The 18162-nt window shown below is 43.8% G+C and overlaps 1 protein-coding gene across 5 annotated transcripts in view; it reads right to left on the bottom strand.

The window, feature by feature from the left end:
* The window catches only part of bcorl1 (BCL6 corepressor-like 1), a 30043-nt gene that overhangs the window by 4782 nt on the left and 7099 nt on the right, over window positions 1–18162 (bottom strand). Inside the window, exons 1-9 of one of the 5 annotated variants that reach the window (XM_084950700.1) lie at window positions 17358–17606; window positions 9228–9313; window positions 6516–9125; window positions 6125–6254; window positions 5419–5883; window positions 3066–3253; window positions 2620–2886; window positions 2355–2521; window positions 1708–1853 (exon numbers count right to left, since the gene is read on the bottom strand). In XM_084950700.1, the coding sequence (XP_084806826.1) occupies window positions 1708–1853; window positions 2355–2521; window positions 2620–2886; window positions 3066–3253; window positions 5419–5883; window positions 6125–6254; window positions 6516–9125; window positions 9228–9233 (3979 nt within the window). In that variant the 5' untranslated portion in view covers window positions 9234–9313; window positions 17358–17606. Of the gene's footprint in view, window positions 1–1707; window positions 1854–2354; window positions 2522–2619; window positions 2887–3065; window positions 3254–5418; window positions 5884–6124; window positions 6255–6515; window positions 9126–9227; window positions 9314–13713; window positions 13900–15856; window positions 16659–16707; window positions 17256–17357; window positions 17607–18162 lie in introns of those variants that run through there. The other 4 variants (XM_084950712.1, XM_084950729.1, XM_084950707.1 and 1 more) reach the window with 4 other exon arrangements.

Below are 18162 nucleotides of genomic sequence, written 5' to 3'. Positions count from 1 at the left end.
TTGATAAAACACAACGAAAGAGATATGAGCTGAACTAAACAAGCCACAGCCTGGTGGAGTGTAATTGTGAGCTTGTAGAGAGCAACAAAATTAAAAGTTTGGCAAACTGAAAGACAAAACAAAGACGGGGACCTCTAACTTCACTGTGAAATAGAATGCAAACAATTTACCCTGATTATTTTTAATAATTGTGAGAACCCAAAATTGTAAGTAATTTTGTGTCTATGACAATCAAAGTGCCCTAATAAATGAGATTGGACAGTAAATGGTGTTTGCTCGGTAGGCAGGGGTGATGTCTGACAGTCTGAATTCACAGCGAGTGAAAATGCGTCATGTGGCCTGCCTCGTGCATGCTCATCTGAGCTGCCACCCTTCACCTCAACCAGACAGTGCAGTGAGAACGTGGCTGACATCATCCATCTCCTGTTGTGTGGTGCAACTCTGGATAATATCCGCACTCTATTCTCTCAACACTGTTGATGTGTAAAAACTGCCTGGAGATGCATGTACGACGTGAGACTAATATGCTACCCAGATTCAGCAGCAAGCAAACATTGACTTATGAGAATTATTTATTGTTTAACCTGGCAAAGTGCTGAAAAGACACCTTTAGCATTGCATGAAAATGGTCATGTTTATAACAAGCTGGCTTTGGGATTTTTCTTGCAGCCACACAAAGCAGTAACTATGGATGGGGAACAGTTTCTGAGGAAAGCAGATTTTAACTGATTCCAGGGAGGCAACTTACAGCAATCATATGTCACCCTTCCAAATGCTTATTTATAAAAATTAATTAAAAGCTTACGGCACAAAAAATGATTTGTTCAGAAAAGTTTTTCTTCTGTTTTTACAGAACAGCAATCTATTAAAAAGTCCTTCCAAATTTAACAGACATGTCGGAGCTCATCAGAGCTCATCACCGCTGCAGCTTTTTACTTAAATTCTCCTTGTTACTTAAAAAAAACAAAACAAAAAACTAAGGATCCTGGTTCTTATAACAAACACACAGTGATGTCTCCTAATTGTTTTCTAACATCCAAACACACAAACACTCTCTTGGATGTGTTGTGGTTCAGCATCTTGGCCAAGGATACTTCAGCACATTACCAGAAAAAGTGAGTGAGTGACCCACTCAGCCACCTGAGCCACAGCCACACCCATATGTTGCTGATCTTCATTTTCTCCAACTCACAAGTGCACTGGACTGTTATCTAATGTCATATCTGCTTTGTGTGATATCAGTTGACAAACCATTTGTAACAGGATTAAGCATAAATCAATCAACACCTAATCAGTCACAAGACATATTTGATGAGCTCAGTTTGTTTCAGTTTAGTAGTACACAACCAAATTCAACTGGAAGACAACAAAAACAATGATTTAAACAACTGTCAGGCTCTTTGTGGATGGAAGAAGATTTGACTGAAATTCTTATGTATTCTTCATGTAACCTGTATTGTTCAATTCTCAAAAGCGATGCAGTGGGAGTGGGCGCAGAGTTTACTAATGTGTTGACACACTGCTTGATGGATGACTGTAAAGTTACAACTTCAATTATTTATTTTCCCGTCTCATTCTAAATAGCTTTATGAAAGCATTTGCTGTGTCACCAAATGTTTGTTGATGATTAAAAAAATGAATTTAACAAAGAATAAACTGTTAATCTCTTGTCCAGTTGTGTAAAGGTGAATAAGAAGCGTGAACTACCTGTGAGGAACTTCTTCATGCTTGCACTATGTGCCAATTTGACTGGTGTATGTCCAGAGTAGGTCGCCAGAGTTGGGTCTGCACCGTGGTTCAGAAGCAACCAGACTATTGGTAAGTTATCACTTGCTACTGCATCGTGAAGTGGGCTGAGGGGAAGAACAGACAAAACACAAAAGACTTTTAGCATTTGCACAACTTTACATTACACAGAAAATATTGAAGACTGTAGGACAATGACCTCTAACTTTAGTTATACATGCTGTTTCCAGGGGTCATGCTTAGATTTATTACAAAGGTTACACATATGACAAGTAACTCAAGAAGAGTCATGCTAGAAGAACCTTTTGCCATGAAAGACCTCTGGGTACTTATTTGGGCAGATATTTTGAAGCATTATCTAAATAGTTTAACTTCAATGGTCATGAGGACATAAAAATGTCATGTAGACAATCCCCAGTTTAATCTTAAAAAATTACTAATATGCCACAAATTAAGTCTTTAAAAAGTTTATCTTTAAATAGGTTTTTAAGAAACTTCCACCACCATCTTTTCTGTGGTTGAATCTCATTTCAAGATTTTTCAAGTAACACATCTCTCTATTATAAAGTCTCTGATTAAAGCCACTGTCATGCTGCCTGAAGCCTCACCGTGTTCCATCCTGAGCACTACAATTGACATCTGCACCATTGTTCAGCAGCATCTGGACAATCTGAGTCCAGCCCCGGGAGGATGCCTCATGGAGAGCTGTGTAACCGGCATTATCACGCCGATTGACCTCCCGGATGTCCTTTTCGAGACAATACTGGACTACGTCCTGTAGAAGACCGGAAGGAAAGATAAACTGTCAGATTATCATGCATTTTTTCCACTGATGTCAAAATTCCTGTTACCAGTAAACGTGTTGGGTTGTACCTGATAGCCCAAGCGCGCAGCACGTTGCAGCAAGGTCTCCCCTGCATTTTTATTGACAATCAGCCGGCGAACCTCTGGAGGAACGGGCCTTTTGGTCGGAGAATCTGGACCGCTGCTTCTTCCTGACGAGCTTTTCTTTTTAGATGGAGAGGACGGCAAACTTTTTGGAGCTGGTGATGGGCTAACTGGTACTTTTGCATCAGCTCCATCATCATCCAAGGTGAGGGAGGTGCTACTCTTGCCCAAACTGCAGCGTTTGGTCTTATTCTAAAATACAGATTTACTGATTAGAGAACTTCCAGCTGCCATCACAAACGTGAGAAACATAGATTTCAATCAGGCCACAGGGGGGCACTGTAAGCTTGTATATCCATTGTACCTTGTTTCTATCAACTATGCATGATCTGTGATGGGCTATCCTCCCACAAGAAGCATCGGCAGCTTACCTTCGGCTCATCACTGTCACATAGGTGTTTGCTTTTGCACTTCCTCTTCCCTGAAGGCTTATCATTGCACTCTGGAGATTCTTCACTCTCCTGGTAGCGAACCGATCCTGAGCGAGTGACTGACGGTCTCTTGGGAAGAGGCTCTGGACTGGGGGCAGCGGGACTCGGACAATGTTCCACCTGTGGAACTGTAATGGCAAATTAGACCTGCCGTTATACTGAGTGGTAGACAGGAGATACACCAACAATCCTAATCTTTACACACCACTCATTTATCAACACTGCACTGATGCAGCTTTGTGCTCATCCCCATCTGCCAAGCCTAACATGGAGAATGGAATAATTTAGGTGCTGATATCAGACTGTCTGGTACTTCCGGAAGCTTAGCCATCTTATCCACGTAAACAAGAAAACTGCTGTTTGCCAGCTACTCTACCCTGATTTTACAATCTTGTGCTCAAATCTGCCATGTCCTAGCTTTTTCTCTACATATACACTCACGATGCATGTCATTTCCACACTAACAGATAGATGATGTGGATCTTCTGAGAGAAATATATAGATATAGACAGACAGACCCCAAGCTGGTCTCTGTATTATTGTGAGGTTTTTACCTTACAATATAATATAAAACACCTTGAGTCGACTGTTGTTGTGATTTGGTGCTATAGATAAAACTGAATTTAATTGAATAGAACATATATTAAAAATAGGAAAATTTTAAAATAATGACATCGGTAAATACATAAATAAATAATACCTGTGAGTCAAAATCTCAAGATTCAGACAGTTTTTTTCTACTTTTTCCTCAGTGGGACAGAACTGCTCGATGAAGTTCAACTTTTTAACCATAATTTATTTGTGTAATTTCTCCAGAAAAACCAAACCAAAGTGATTCCTAACAGCTGATGGTTTTGCTACTCACCAAAGCCTCTCTTTCCATCATCTTGCCTGGAGCTGAACTAAACATGCCACAGATTAATTGCACAGTCCTACTGTATCATGTCAGCGAGAGGGAATATCATTATTAACACCATCCTCCCAGGCGCTCAGCTCTAGCTGTGAGCACAGATTCTCACCCTCACCTGCCTGCTCTCTACATCTTTAGTTTTCGAGGGGCAGCCAATCAGAAGAAAGTTATTGCAAAGGTAGCGGAGCTAAAACATCTTATTGCTGCGAAACAACAGCCAGAGACGCAATGTGAGCGGGTCCCAAGCAAAACCTTTCTAAACCTAAGTACTGAAGTGACTACCTATCACAGGGTATTAAATACGTTAGACGGTTACCTTGGCAACCGTAGACTGGAATGTCTGCTAGCGACCAGCTGTCAGCGACAACGCAGTGCGCAACAAGCATGGACACAGCTTGAGTCTCCAAGCTAAGTGACAGTTTGGAGTCATTCATTCTTAAATTCATTAAACAGAAATTTCTTTCATGAACAATCTCAGAACTCAGGGAAAACCAGCATCGTCACCTGCGAGTAACTAAGTTATTTACTAATATGTGTATTTTATCTAACATTTACCTTAAATACCATAACATCTGGAGGATTTTGGCTTTTTAAAGCTTTACTCGGCTCTATTTTGACCAAATAAATATTGAATTATAATGGAAGAAAAACATCAAAGCAACATGAATTGGTCATTTTGTTACTTCCATACTAAAACCAACCATCAGAAAAGATTAAAGTGAATACACGACAAATTAGTTTTTCTGTTGTTGTGGACAAAAGTTGCTACATTTATATGTATATGTATACTGGCTACTTCACAGAGAAGAACAGAGCTTTACATTATTGTCTGTACCGATTCATTCATCAGATTTTTTTTTTTAAGAATGAATAATCACTTAGTCTATGAAACGTCAGAAAAGATGACAAATACTCGTCACGAGCCAACAGAGCCAAATGTTTTGTCGCTTTTTATGGTCAGCAGCCAAAAAAGGATTAATGTATAATGGTATTAAAAGAGAATGATTCAGGCTTTTTTGTGAGGCTGTTTCTAACTAATGTTTGCTGTGCTTGAAGGACTAAAAAACAACTAACAATAATTTTTATTTTCAATTACACTTCTGACTATTTTCACTGATGTTTTTGAAAAATAAATGAATTAAAACAATTAATAATCTAAATAGCTGAAAATAATTTTTTAGCAATTAATCAGTTGATTAACTGATTAAATGCCTACTTACTACCGGTCATTTAGTGAGCTTTGCATTGCATAAAAAATATTCAACAGCTGCTGTATTCAAATGTTGAACTTCATTGATTCTCAAATCATTCTCTTTTAATACTGTAATATGTGAATCTTTTTTTTTAACCTTCTGACCAGGATAACTTTTAACTGATCTCTACCTTCTGGGACTCCAGTGTCCTTTATCAAAGAGTTAGATTCTTCGAGGTGTTCTCCATCTTCCAGCTTGTCTTTCTCTGTGATGTAGTCCCCAGTCTGATACTTCTTATTACGACATCGCCGACGTTTCTTACGAGATGGCGTATCGCCCTCAGCGCCAGATGTTTTTCCCTTGCCCTGTAGCGTACGTTCCGGCAGAGGATTTGATCGAGGCCTCCCTCTCGGACGGCGAACAGGTTGGGGCAGAGTCAGAGAGGGCGAAGGGGATACTGGGGGAGGAGGCATTGGCGGGGGTGGAGGGGAGGGCGTCGCAAAGCCCCAGAGGTCAAGTCGAGCGTCATCAACTCGCCGCCGTCTTCGCCTCAGTCTTGGGAAGGAGCACTCTGTGGCTTCGGCCTCCTTGGTGGATACGGCGGGACTAATGAGAGACGCTGAAGTCTCCAAAGTCTGAGGACTGCTATCTGGAACTGATTAAATCACATCTGATTGTTACATTCACACCAGACTCTATGCTGAGAGTAAGACTGAGACACTGACTGCAGGTTACTTAGCTCTAAAACTGAAACTGTGAACCCAGAGTAATCAAACCATATACTACAACAAAACTTTTTTTAACCAAATAAAAGTATCATTAAATTTATTACAGATATCCACATTTTTGTAAAAAATGTAAAAGCTATAGGATTAAGGAAGAAACAAAGACTCTACCTGATTTGTTGCAGGTTTGCTGCTCGGCCTTGCTGGGACTGATCTTTTCTCTTGGAATCGCCTCTTTAGTTGGAGGGGAAGGTTTTCCTGCTGACAGACTCTGCTCCAGCACAGGTGCACATTGTTTCTTCTGCAGAAATACACAGGGGACAGAGTGAGCACGCTCTATTGGAGGTTATTGATCATGAGCCTCTCGTGGTGACAGAGAGCATGCAAGAGACTCACAATAAGCCCTCGAAAGTGAAACCATCAGTCATAACTTAATAATATGAAAGGGAGCTCTGAATAGCCTTTTCGCTCTTTAAACTCTTAAAAGACGATTGCTACCTTAAATATTTCTTCAAATTTAACCAAAGAGAAATAATGAGAGTAATAGGAATTAATAATTTACCTTCTTTTTAGGAGACACTTTGGTTGGAGTATTTTCTGTCTCTTGCTTTTTCCTTCTTGCAGCCTTCTGTAATGCATCTGTTGGAGATTTCTCTTTTGCTGGCTTCTTAGGACTGTTCTTCTTTTGTTTGACGGCAGCAACTTTTGCTTTGGTTGGCGACTCCTCTTTGGTTCCGTTTGTTTTCTTCTCAAACTTGTCGCCTCCCCCTGCACACTGGCCTGTAAGAATAGATGCAGCCATGCCCTCCAATTTGTCACCAGGAGGACTGTCTGACGGCCCACTTTCTTTCCTCAATATCTCCCCCTCTAACACCTGGGCTAGTTTACTCTCCATCCTGTTCCCATTTGTTGATGCACTGCTCCCGTAGAGATGAGACTGGCCTGCGGGCTTTGAGGAGCCTTGCTTCACCTGAAGTCCCATGTGCTCTCCCTGACTGGTGTGCATGTCAGTGTTATTCTCCAAAAGCTCAGCAGCATTTGCCTTGTCATGTCTTTTCATAGCTTGAGTGAAATCCCCTTGAGATGGTGCACTAGGCCACTTTTCCACAGACCAGCATGGTGGGTATTCAAAAGTAGAGGTATGCTTAGATTGTATGTCTTGATTTCCCGCGAGTGGATTCAGACCGTCAGCTTTTCGTGATGCAACAGGCGATGCTTGGGAATTACCTTCATCCGTCAGTGTTGTTGTATCAAGAGCTTGCTGCTTTACAATGGACGCAAGGTTAGACAGAGGAGACTTCATTCTCTCCCACTTATCATCCTCAGGTTTGGACGGGCTGTGATGGGCACTTGGAAACTTACAACTGTCTGTAACTGCAGTGCCCTTAGTCTTTGGAGATCCTTGTATGATTTTTCGATGATTAGAAGAAGCTTGATGTGATGAGGTGAGATGAGATGCCTGCTGCCAAGCTGGACTGACAAGGGGAGCAGAGTATGGTACCGCTGTTTTGCCAGGCCCACATTTCTGAGGAATTTGAGCATTGGTTGAGCTTAACAACGCAGTGGTTAGGGCTCCTTTTGAGGGACAGTTCTTAGTTATGGTTGTGCTGGTGTTTTTAACATGCTTGACACTGTGAGTGTGTTGGTTACCCTTCATCAGACAGGATGGCTTCTTTCCTCCTGAGGCCAGATGTTCTCCTTGGTCAATTATAGATATAAACTCCTGCTTTGCAAAACTCTGAAATTCATCCACAAACGTCCCTTTTCCATCTTTGCCCCTTAGAGTAGAAGCCAATATTGGACTAGCAACTCCTACATATGTACCAGGGATGTTTTTTATTGAATCTTGTGAAGATCCCTTACCCCAGGCTGGTTTGGCCTCTGGGATCTGGTGATTCTGAGACCTATTTAATTGCTTTTGATGAGATCCATTTCGGTGGGTGTTTGGTAAGATGGGGTATTGCAGAGCGGAGCCGTAATTTGCAGAATGAGTCTTCTTTGAATTCATAAATTCTCTCTGATTTGACTCATTATTGTGGGATTCCATTATAGTAACAGGAGGGTCATTTAAGCATTTAGGGCGTTTTGATTTGGCGGACAAATCAAGAGGTACATCTCTTGATTCAACTGAGCAGACTGTGTGGTCGTCTGTTGCAGGAGGTGTGGTTTTTAGAGAGCCCATGGTTGTCTTATCTATGCTGTTGCTTTTCTCTACATGGTTCAGCATTCTGCTCTGTGAGGCGATGTTGGCCAGAGCAGAGCCACAGCAAATGGCAGCAGTCGGAGACAAGGTGTAGTGAGTGGGTGCAGCTGAAGTTAATGATGGGTGTTGCAATGGTAGGGCAATAGCTGGTGAGGCTACCACAGAAGCTAAAGATTTATGTTCTCCAACAGATTTAGCATTCTTACTTGATGCGTGGTTAGATCTGAGTTTTGAGGTCGACGTGCCCGTCTTTTTCTCTGCAGCCGGAGTCCGGGCCACAGACAACGGGTAGGGATAGGTCCGCATGAGAGGTGGCCCAGCAACACCTGAGCTTTGAGGCTGGCTTTCTTTCTGAAACTGAGTGGCTGGGGCTTCTCTCAATGCTGCAATCTGACCTAATGCTGGTGGAAGATTCATTTTACAAAGTGGAGAGGAAAAATTTGCTGTGGGAAGGAAGGCAACAGGCTGGGCTGGTTTAAACATGGCAGAGCACTGAAACCCAGGTGGGACACTTTGCACAGATTGTGTTTGTGAATGGGATTTCTTATTGGATGTCACATTGCTGTGACAGGGGCTGAGTGAATCCTCCTGGCTAACTTTTACACCACTCGACCACTGAGGAGTGGGGAAGACCCCAGAACCATCAGCTTTGAGCTTAGAGGTTTCTGCTCTTTTGTCTGTTCTCTTTTCTGAGCTGGTGAGGACCAAGCCGGACATTGGTGCATTGTTGGGCAGTTGCGGTGGAGAAAGTTCGGGGCTGTGGTTGTAGTTGTCCGGGCAGGCTTTTACAGTCTTACAGTCTTTTGTTGGAGTTGTCTTATTTTGCTGACTGAGAGTAACATCTCCTCTGAACTCAGGGGGGAGCGTCTGGGGGGGATTTCCCACCATGCTAGCAGACGCTTTATTTGGAGCACTGATCTCTCTGCTCACCGTGCCTCCATCCCCTACATTCATTAGTGTGGGATCCACCTGAGTAATAAGAAAAGTTCATGAGGCCGATGTTAATTAGATAAGAGGACAGGATGCGTTATTCAAGTAATATAACTTCAGCAGAAAAAAAAAGCCAATTACCTGCATAGGTGTTTCTTTAGCACAACATGCCTTAGGGGGTATCTGCGTCAGTCAGGTGAGAGTTCTCCTTCAAATACAGTGATATGCTGCAAAACACACAAGAGAAAAAACATAAAACCACTTGCTGTGATTACTTTAGCACCGTTCTCCTTTCAGCTACAGAAAATATCTGTTCGACTAAACCTTCGAGAAGAAATAAGTAACTAACTTTGGGTAATTGAAAACTTCCTTTCTTTAAGATATGCTTGGAGTTCAGCTGTGAGCAGCAGAGAGAAGTGTGGTAAACTGATGGCACGTATTTGTTGTGTTATTCCCTTTGATTTTATTTTGTTGCACATAGGGAATGTGGAAAGCTGCCAGTGCTCATCCATTTGAAATGTGAACTCTCTTCACTAAAAGAACATTGTACATTCACTGCGTAAAATGAGATCTAATGCATTAATTGAAGCATAGAAGGATTAGGATCCAATGAACCCTTGGCAGAGACACGTAAGAAACTACCACAAATGATGTCTTGATGCATTCTCAATCATCCAGGGAAGTAGATCTCCAAAAGTTGATTCTGTTCATCTGGACGTAGCGTTTTGTGGGAGAAACGTTTCGTCACTCATCCAAGTGACTTCTTCAGTCTCAGCTGACTGCAGGTTTCCCCAAATCTTATAAACAGTACATTTGCATAATGACTGAAACCAGCCCACTGAAGGAACAATGGGCTGGGAGGTCAGTTCCTTAATCTTAATTATGCAAATTCTCATGACCATTGATCAACAACCACTGACCAAAACCCACTGATCAAAGACCACTGATCAATGGCCATGTGTACCATTCACAGAGAGTTGGGTAATGGCTGCAATCACAGCATTGTAAGATGGCGAAAGATGTACCCTTAGGCCCCCTCCCCGATTCAGAGATGGTCTTTCCCTTTTCACGTAAATGGCCTCCTTGACTCTGCGCTCAAACCAGCGTTCCTCCCTGTCCAGGATGTGTACATCCTCATCATTGAAAGAGTGTCCACTGGCCTGTAGGTGTAAATAGACTGCAGAGTCCTGGCTCAGCCATTCCCCAACTCTCTGTGAATGGTACACATGGCCATTGATCAGTGGTCTTTGATCAGTGGGTTTTGGTCAGTGGTTGTTGATCAATGGTCATGATAATTTGCATAATTATGATTAAGGAACTGACCTCCCAGCCCATTGTTCCTTCAGTGGGCTGGTTTCAGTCATTATGCAAATGTACTGTTTATAAGATTTGGGGAAACCTGCAGTCAGCTGAGACTGAAGAAGTCACTTGGATGAGTGACGAACGTCTCTCCCACTGAAAACGCTACGTCCAGATGAACAGAATCAACTTTTGGAGGAGTACCACAAATGATCACCTCTTTCATGTTCCATTTCATTTCTGCAAGTTAACCTTAAATATGATGTACTCCTGAAACTTTTTATGTTGGAAATTAAAGGAGATGGTTTTAATCCTTCTGACAACCTCCCTGCCACAGAGTCCATATCATACAAAATATCACATCATACAAAAAAGAAAATTATGAGAAACCATCAAAGTTTTTTTGAGCCAAAAAGTTGAATCATGTTCAAATAATTATTACTGTCTTCAGTAATAAAAATGGGCATAACAATTTCTACGTCTACATGTTCACTGGAGGTTCTCGCTCATGCTTGTGACTTTACAAAATCGTCCTGGTTGAACACAGAGGAGGTTTCCCCTTCAGCAGGTGTACACAATAGGAACAATAATACCGAGCTACATCTCTCAGGTGTTTTCAGTCTCATTGCCACAGATGAATAAAACCAAGCACCTAGCCATGCAAACTGCCTTTACAAACATTTGTCAAAAAATAGGTTGTTCTAAAGTGTTCAATTAATTTGAGAGTGGTACTGTAATAGGATGCCATCACTGCAACGAATGTGAAATTTCTTCCCTCCTAGACAATTCACAATCAACTGTAAGTGGTATTATTGCAAAGTGCAACTCTGCCACCATGTACAACTACACTATGCAATATGTCATCAACGCTCTACTCACTCAGTAACTGCAGAGCTCAAAACCTCCTTATTTGACATTAACATCAGCACAAAAACTGTGCCAGAAGCTTCATTAATAAGCAAAAATATCTATTACACTTGAGAACATCAAGCGGCAATTAGCAAAAAAAGCAAAAATTATGTAGGATAACATGTGCTAACTTTAATGCAGCCTGGGCATACACACGCATTAGGGGAAAATGTGCAAAAAATAAATATCAATGCTAGATTAGACCTGGAATCAGCAGAATCTCGATATTACAAGATTGGGATAAAAAAACATGAATGGGATACCCCTAGTTTTTACTGCAGGAGCCCAGTGAGAAATGCTTTTAACAGTCACTTCAAATAGAGGCTCTTCCTAAGGCGACCCAGGGCCTGTCCCCAGCAGGCTCATTCAGTAATCCATGAGGCAATCAGCTGTTACTGCTCAAATGATCTTTTGTTAGAGCCGACATCAGTGTGTGTGTTTTGTGTTGATTAAGTCATGCACACCCGCGAGTGACTCGAAACGAGCAAAGGTTTTTGCATGTGCGCATATAGTTAATGATTATGCATAACTGGACCAGTTACTGGCATGCAGCCTTAAATGCTCATCAGCCAGATTTAATGACCAGACAATCCCACTCACTGCTTTTCTATTGAAAACTCGCACAAGACAAGTTAAAAAGCACTGATGGCCATACACACGATTAGGAATTATAATTAAAGCGTGAATCAACTTCATATCATATAAGTACACAGCTTACACTGTGGACGCACGCTGGAACTGACCCTAGTATTTACTGTAGATAGAGGTGAACGCAGACGAGCGCATCTGCAAGCAAATGAGACGACTACAAAAGGGACTGTGCAACAAGAAAATCTGTGCCAAAGCTTTGGGGGGAATGGAAATGCTTCACCCTTGAATCAGTGAAACATAACGAAGATGATGCACATAATGACTGACAAGCCAATCTCTGCTGGAATCTGCGAGCACGGACTGAAAAAAGGGAAATCCAGCGATGCAGATGCCGCTGTGTGCAGCGACGGTCTGCATACATTACCGTACAACAGTTGCTTACAGCTACTTTGTCTTTGTGCTGCGATCGCGGTCGACTCCGCCACTAAACATTTGAATTCATCCGCTCTGATGTAGGCCAGTAAATATATGCAGCAGTCCGCGCATACGCACACAGACAGCCTCACACACACACACCGTGGACAACACAAAGTCGAGCCTGGGAGAAAAGAGAGAAAGAAAGAAAAAGCCTTTGAGGAAAAACAGCCGCGAAGAAGCCAAATTGTTCCGATGTAGCCTACTTCCACCCGGTCAGCTCGCTGCCCAGCCCACGTACACGGCACAAAAGACACACGTTCCCAATGTCACATCTGAAAAGTGCACAATAACAACACATGCCCACTGAAGCGTTAGGGCACCCCGAAAACAACACGTTTACCTCTGTTATAATTATCAGCAAGAAAAAACTCTGGAGAGCTCCGGGTCGCTCCCTCCTCTCTCTCGCTGGAGATGGCGAGCAGTCACCATAATGAGAGAATGGCAACTGGCTCTCAGGTGATCGGTCCATCCGCACACAAACACGGGCGCAAACTGAGCAGACAGGCTGTCTGCGTCTCTGAACCTCGTCTAAATAACCCGGAGAGGATGGGATGGGAAGGTCCAGAGATGAAAGACAGATGTTTGAGGAAAATATAGCAAAGTGACACGAGAGATTCCGCTCCTGTCTAGTGGCTGCCTGGGCTACGACGTAGGAGCACACAATGTGTCACATCTCACCGTGATAAGGTAAGTGAACATCAATGCGAAGACGCGGGGAGAACAACGGGAGAGCCAAACAAACTAAACTCCTGGCCCGTTTCATCAGCCTACAAAGTAACCCTGCCGGTAGACGTTTTTACAAACAAATAATCCGTTTCTGCCGCTGATAGCACAGAAAACTGGAGGCGCAGACTTACTGGCAGATAAGTGTGTGTGTGTGGGGGGGGGGAGAAAAGTAACCAGCAGGAGAACGACCATAGGGGTGGGTGACACAACTTATTGTGCGGCTGGAGTGGCCATGAAAAGGGGGCAAACAATATATTTAACTCCGCTGACCACCACTACCACCACCACCTCCAGCAACGTTAGGTTTCCAGCTTCCCTGCGCAGCGGATTCTCCGCGAAGCCCTCGCAGCTCTCCCGGCGGTTTGCATGTTGAGGCAAGCTACTGTTATTTATCCCCGACCTAATGCGAAGTGCTCCCGTCCCTCTTATCGGCCCTTTGGCGGACCGACTGAGCCACTTCGGCGTGGAAAGGCATTCATCAGAGCCCCCGACCCACCGAGCCTCTCCTATGCTCTCCTCTCCGGCCCCTTTCGGACTCTCTCTTTCTACGCAAAATACTGAATAGTCCCCAAGACAATCAGCTGTAGGGATAAAAAGATTTCTAATGACACAAACAGTTACGAACCTGCTCGTCCAGATGGCATGTGAACCACCGTGCAGGCACGACTGTGATACGGCCGTGTCCAGCCTTTCGCCTCTACAGTCCGCGGCTGCTCACTGATCTCGACGGTTTTCGGTCCTAAAAGTCCGAGGGGCTGGGGGAGGGAGGAGGGGAGGGTAGGAGAGGGGGGGGTCGCCAAGACTGTCCGTTCCGTATCTCTAGTCTCCAGTCTGGTGTGAGAGAGAGCGAGAGAGGGGGGTGGGGGGGAGCAGAAGGGTGCACGGTGACAGCATGGGAGATGTAGTGCTCGGCTATCCACGCCCAGGATTAAACGCTGGAGAGGCAGGGAGCGGTGAGGACTGCAGGTACCGACATGCAACGCGAGCTCCAGCCGCTCAAGGGGAATGGGGGGGATCGCGACCAAAAGAGTGTAACGGTGCGCTAAACTGAAAAGGCTTATCGGGGTAACGAAGTAATAAACCTCGTTTAAAAAACAAAAACATTTTATTTAAACCCACAACAACAACAAATTTAGCCCCGAGTATCGCTGGATGTCCGTGCGCGCCTGACTGTCAGCCGGGTCAATTAACAGTCAGCTGTGGGTGATGGTTTCTAAACGGCCACAATATGAATAAAAAAAAAAGAGTGGGAGAGGTTTGGGTCCGTTGCAGGGGAATTAACGCGAGGAAGAAAGACTCCGGGGTGTTGGAGGCTCTCCAGTTACATGCTGTAGGCTGCAGACTGGCGGACTATAGCTGGGAGAAGATGTGGAGGGGAAAGGCTTACTTTATTCCTTTTTTTTTTACTGGATTCTTTTGAAATAGATACGCATGAAACCTATGATCCTCACATACCTTTTTTTGTTATTTGTGACGATACCATGCATCCAACCTTACCAGTCGAATGAGATTAAGCTTCCAGCACTGACCTCTGTCAGCTCAGCTCAAACCCAACTTTTGCTTGCAAGCTCTTTTGGAAATTTTACACCTGTGTTTTCATCGTCTTTAATCTAACTGATTTTAAACTATCTGCATAACTATTTTCACATTCCTTTACAAACCAAAAGTGATGTTATTAAAGTGCTGAGTTAGGATTATGCACATCAACAATTTGCTCGCAGATGCTTGCTCTCTTTCATAGAAAACACCAAGAACACAACTCATCGTTCTTCTTTGCAAATTTACTTCCTTTTTGCCATGCACAGTCACCACATGTATTATGCTGAAAACATCCCAACTGAAGCATGTGATTTTTATTATTATTAATATTTTATGTGAGACTTGGAATGAGCCAGTCCAGGCCTCATGCTGTGAAGCAATTCTATAAACACAGCCGCTAATAAACATTTATAATGAATATATGAACAAACAGAGTGCCATTCCCTCAGCGGTGCCTCTTCAGTTCCCTGTCATTCACCTCTTGCAGTGCTGTGTGTCAAAATCACATTTCCTGTTACTATCAGGTCAGCTCAGGTTTTAACTGGATAGAGAGAAGTGGTTTTAAGATAAGTTCAGGGCATAACTACAATATGGATGAGGCTTGGGTTTTGAATGTTAATGTTAGCCCTCAGATTTCTTCTCTGTATAAAAATCCAGACAGCTGACCCAATGCACGAGGACAAGAGCCTACAACCTACTGACAACAATCCAAACATGCTTAATATAGAAGCCAAACTATTGTTCCACAACCGAAGAGGGTCAGGATACAAAACAAGAGACGTTATTGCAAAGGTAATATCATCTACAACCTTCTCTAGAAGGTTGTGTGCCTCATTTTTAATAGAACAAAATCCCCATTCGTTTACAACCATTTGTAGCCTGTTGTGAATTGGAACAAGTTCACACTGAAACATGAGCAGCCTCCTCCTTCTCTGACTGCAGGGAGCTGGATATCTGTCGACCACCAGCTCATGTGTGCAGTTATGAAGTGAATGACAACACATCTGCAGCTTCCATTCAAACAAAGGCAAACAAACAAACAAACAAAAAAAACTTAAAGTTTCAACCCAGCCTGTGGAGCAGGAGGTTTACACTTGGTCCTGCCCGATTCTCTCCCCTCAAAAGATAAACAACCACAGGATATTTAGCCCTCTCACTCCATAATCACATTTTGGCTCAGTAGTTAAGCGGTACAGGTTACCCTGCTGTAATTAGGCCACTTGTCTTACCTGAATCCTGAAAGCAGCGCAGGCCTGCTGTTTACAAGGGTATCCGCTCCTTTAGGCCAACAAATTTCCTACTTTTCTCAATACTTGCGATGGTGAGGAAATAATCGTGCACGCATACACACGGGGGGACCCTGACATCGTCGTGCCACTGAAAAAGAGTTTGTTTACTACCATGCACGATCTGTGTCGGATCCTGACCAGCACGGCGGTGCAGGACAAACGATCGCGTCCATCCGCCGAGAGCACCGCGAGCAGAAACTACTTCGCTGCTGCTCTCCTATCGCGGAGTGGATCGGTGTGTGAGAGCCTCTAACATGCCCTTCGCCATTCGCTCAGTAATGGCTGCGTGCAGGCAGCCAAATCGTTGACAGATGGCCAAACGTGAAATTGGGAAACAAAAAAACGCCGATCAGTAAAAAAGAAAGAAGGAAAAACGGAGGAAGAACGCCGAAGAGGACCGAGCATAAAGCACGAGTATCACAAAGTCGCCTGCTGACACATCGCATTGTGTCTGAGTCGGGGTAACCCGGAGACCTCAACGACCGCGCAAGAGCTATCCCGGTAGTGGCCGGCCGCTCGGCGCTTCACCAATTATAGACGAGTTTGGTTCACGGGCTACACATCGGACATCTGAGGGCTTCAAAAAAAACACAACTTGTTATACGTGCATTTGTAAATCAGTCGAGCAGGGATGTAGCAGTCCGCACATGCACTATGACAACTGCGATATAGATGAAGGCACGTTGTTTATATCGAAGGCCCGATCTCTTTTTATGAAAGAATACACCGTCTTCAAAGTGGGCATTCACAGTCATCTATCTGTGAGTCATATTGGAGATTATCGACCCTACCTATTTAGGCCGCCATGCTCTCCAGCAGCGACGAGGATGTCCCGTCTGAGTTGGTGGTTCACCTGGTCAGTGTTGAATGTCGAGGCTGGGAGGATGGAAGAATAACGCGCTTGAGTGAAAATCAAGCGCATTATTCTTCCATCTTGGTCTAAGTAATGAATTATTCCACAGCGAACGAAAGGAGGAAGGCAGCCGATCACAGAAACAGTCAGGGGTGATGTTCTTATTTTCCAGGTTAATGGATGGCCCGATGCGCCGTCCACATCGCCTTTTAAATCTGCCTGAAATTAAAACATATCTCTTTGCCTTCAGTTACCGTGTCCGCGTTTGGGTAACCGACTGCATCCACTGCCGGCACGCTTGGACTGCACACTCAGATGTCATCTCGACACACAAGTTGGCTTGTCCATAGGCTACATGTGACACGAGCCTACATAATGCCGTGGGATAACAGCGAAACATCTCCGCAACTACAGGCTCCGGTAGCGGCTCCCGCAAGACAGCGACAACTAGAAAATGCAGATATCCAGGTCAAAGTTTGGCAGAGTTTTGCTCGCCCTCAATAGCATTGTGCAATGCCCCCTTTAATGCCCCCTGCTCGCCCGTAACGCCTTTGTTATTAGTAATCGCATGGTATTGCACCGTCTTACCTTGCGCTCCGAGCCGTCTACAGCCACAAAGCCTTCACACACAGCGCAACAAGCTATTGTTGTCTCCACGGTGGCTTCGCTGCGGGTCCGGGGATATGATTTTGAAGTAGAATGAATACAGTATGTAATTTTGGCTTGTCCTCGCGATCTTCCCTTATTGCCAGTTTTCGGTCTGCAGCAGCTGGAGATGAAAATCGCGCACCCTGGGTCCTAGCGCCGGGTAAAGCCCTACAGGTGAATAACAAACACGCTGGGTGCTCGGTGGGCTTGAATCTTTAAATGAACGATCCTCGGCGAGTCAGACATACAGTCCTTATAAAGCAGCTTCTCACAGCAGATTTAGATGTTCTGCTTAGAGGTCACTTAAAAAAAGAAAAGAAAAAGGTGTGATCTAAATTTTGATTAAGCGTGTCTTCAAGTCCAATTAAGCTGCCCACGCATTACTTTAACATTCTAATGATGGTTTAGCGTCAGACCCGTGCAGCCCAATTAATCACGGCACGCTGCAGTCTCCTACGAGGCCATCCAGCTCACTGCAGATGTGCAAAAAGAAGTAAAAAGCCAAAAATCAAAGTGACCAGTTTTCACTGTAAAGGTTCATTCATTGTTTGTTAAAACGTAGCCACTTATATGAAGTGTAAATACAAATGTGACAGGATTGTGACACACATTTTCTTTTTTACACTGCTGCACAGTTTACCCAATACGTTTTCACATGTTTAGCAGTGGGGACAAAATGGTTAGAAACTACCTTTACTGGTGGGCTTTATATTTGCTGATATTAGCTCACAGCAGATATACCACA

The sequence above is a fragment of the Perissodus microlepis genome, chromosome 2 (assembly GCF_051167445.1).
Source record: "Perissodus microlepis isolate ML-2025 ecotype Zambia chromosome 2, ASM5116744v1, whole genome shotgun sequence".
NCBI classification, from domain to species: Eukaryota; Metazoa; Chordata; class Actinopteri; order Cichliformes; family Cichlidae; genus Perissodus; species Perissodus microlepis.
Note: the sequence above shows the minus strand (reverse complement) of the source record. Positions and strands in the feature narration are given on the sequence as shown.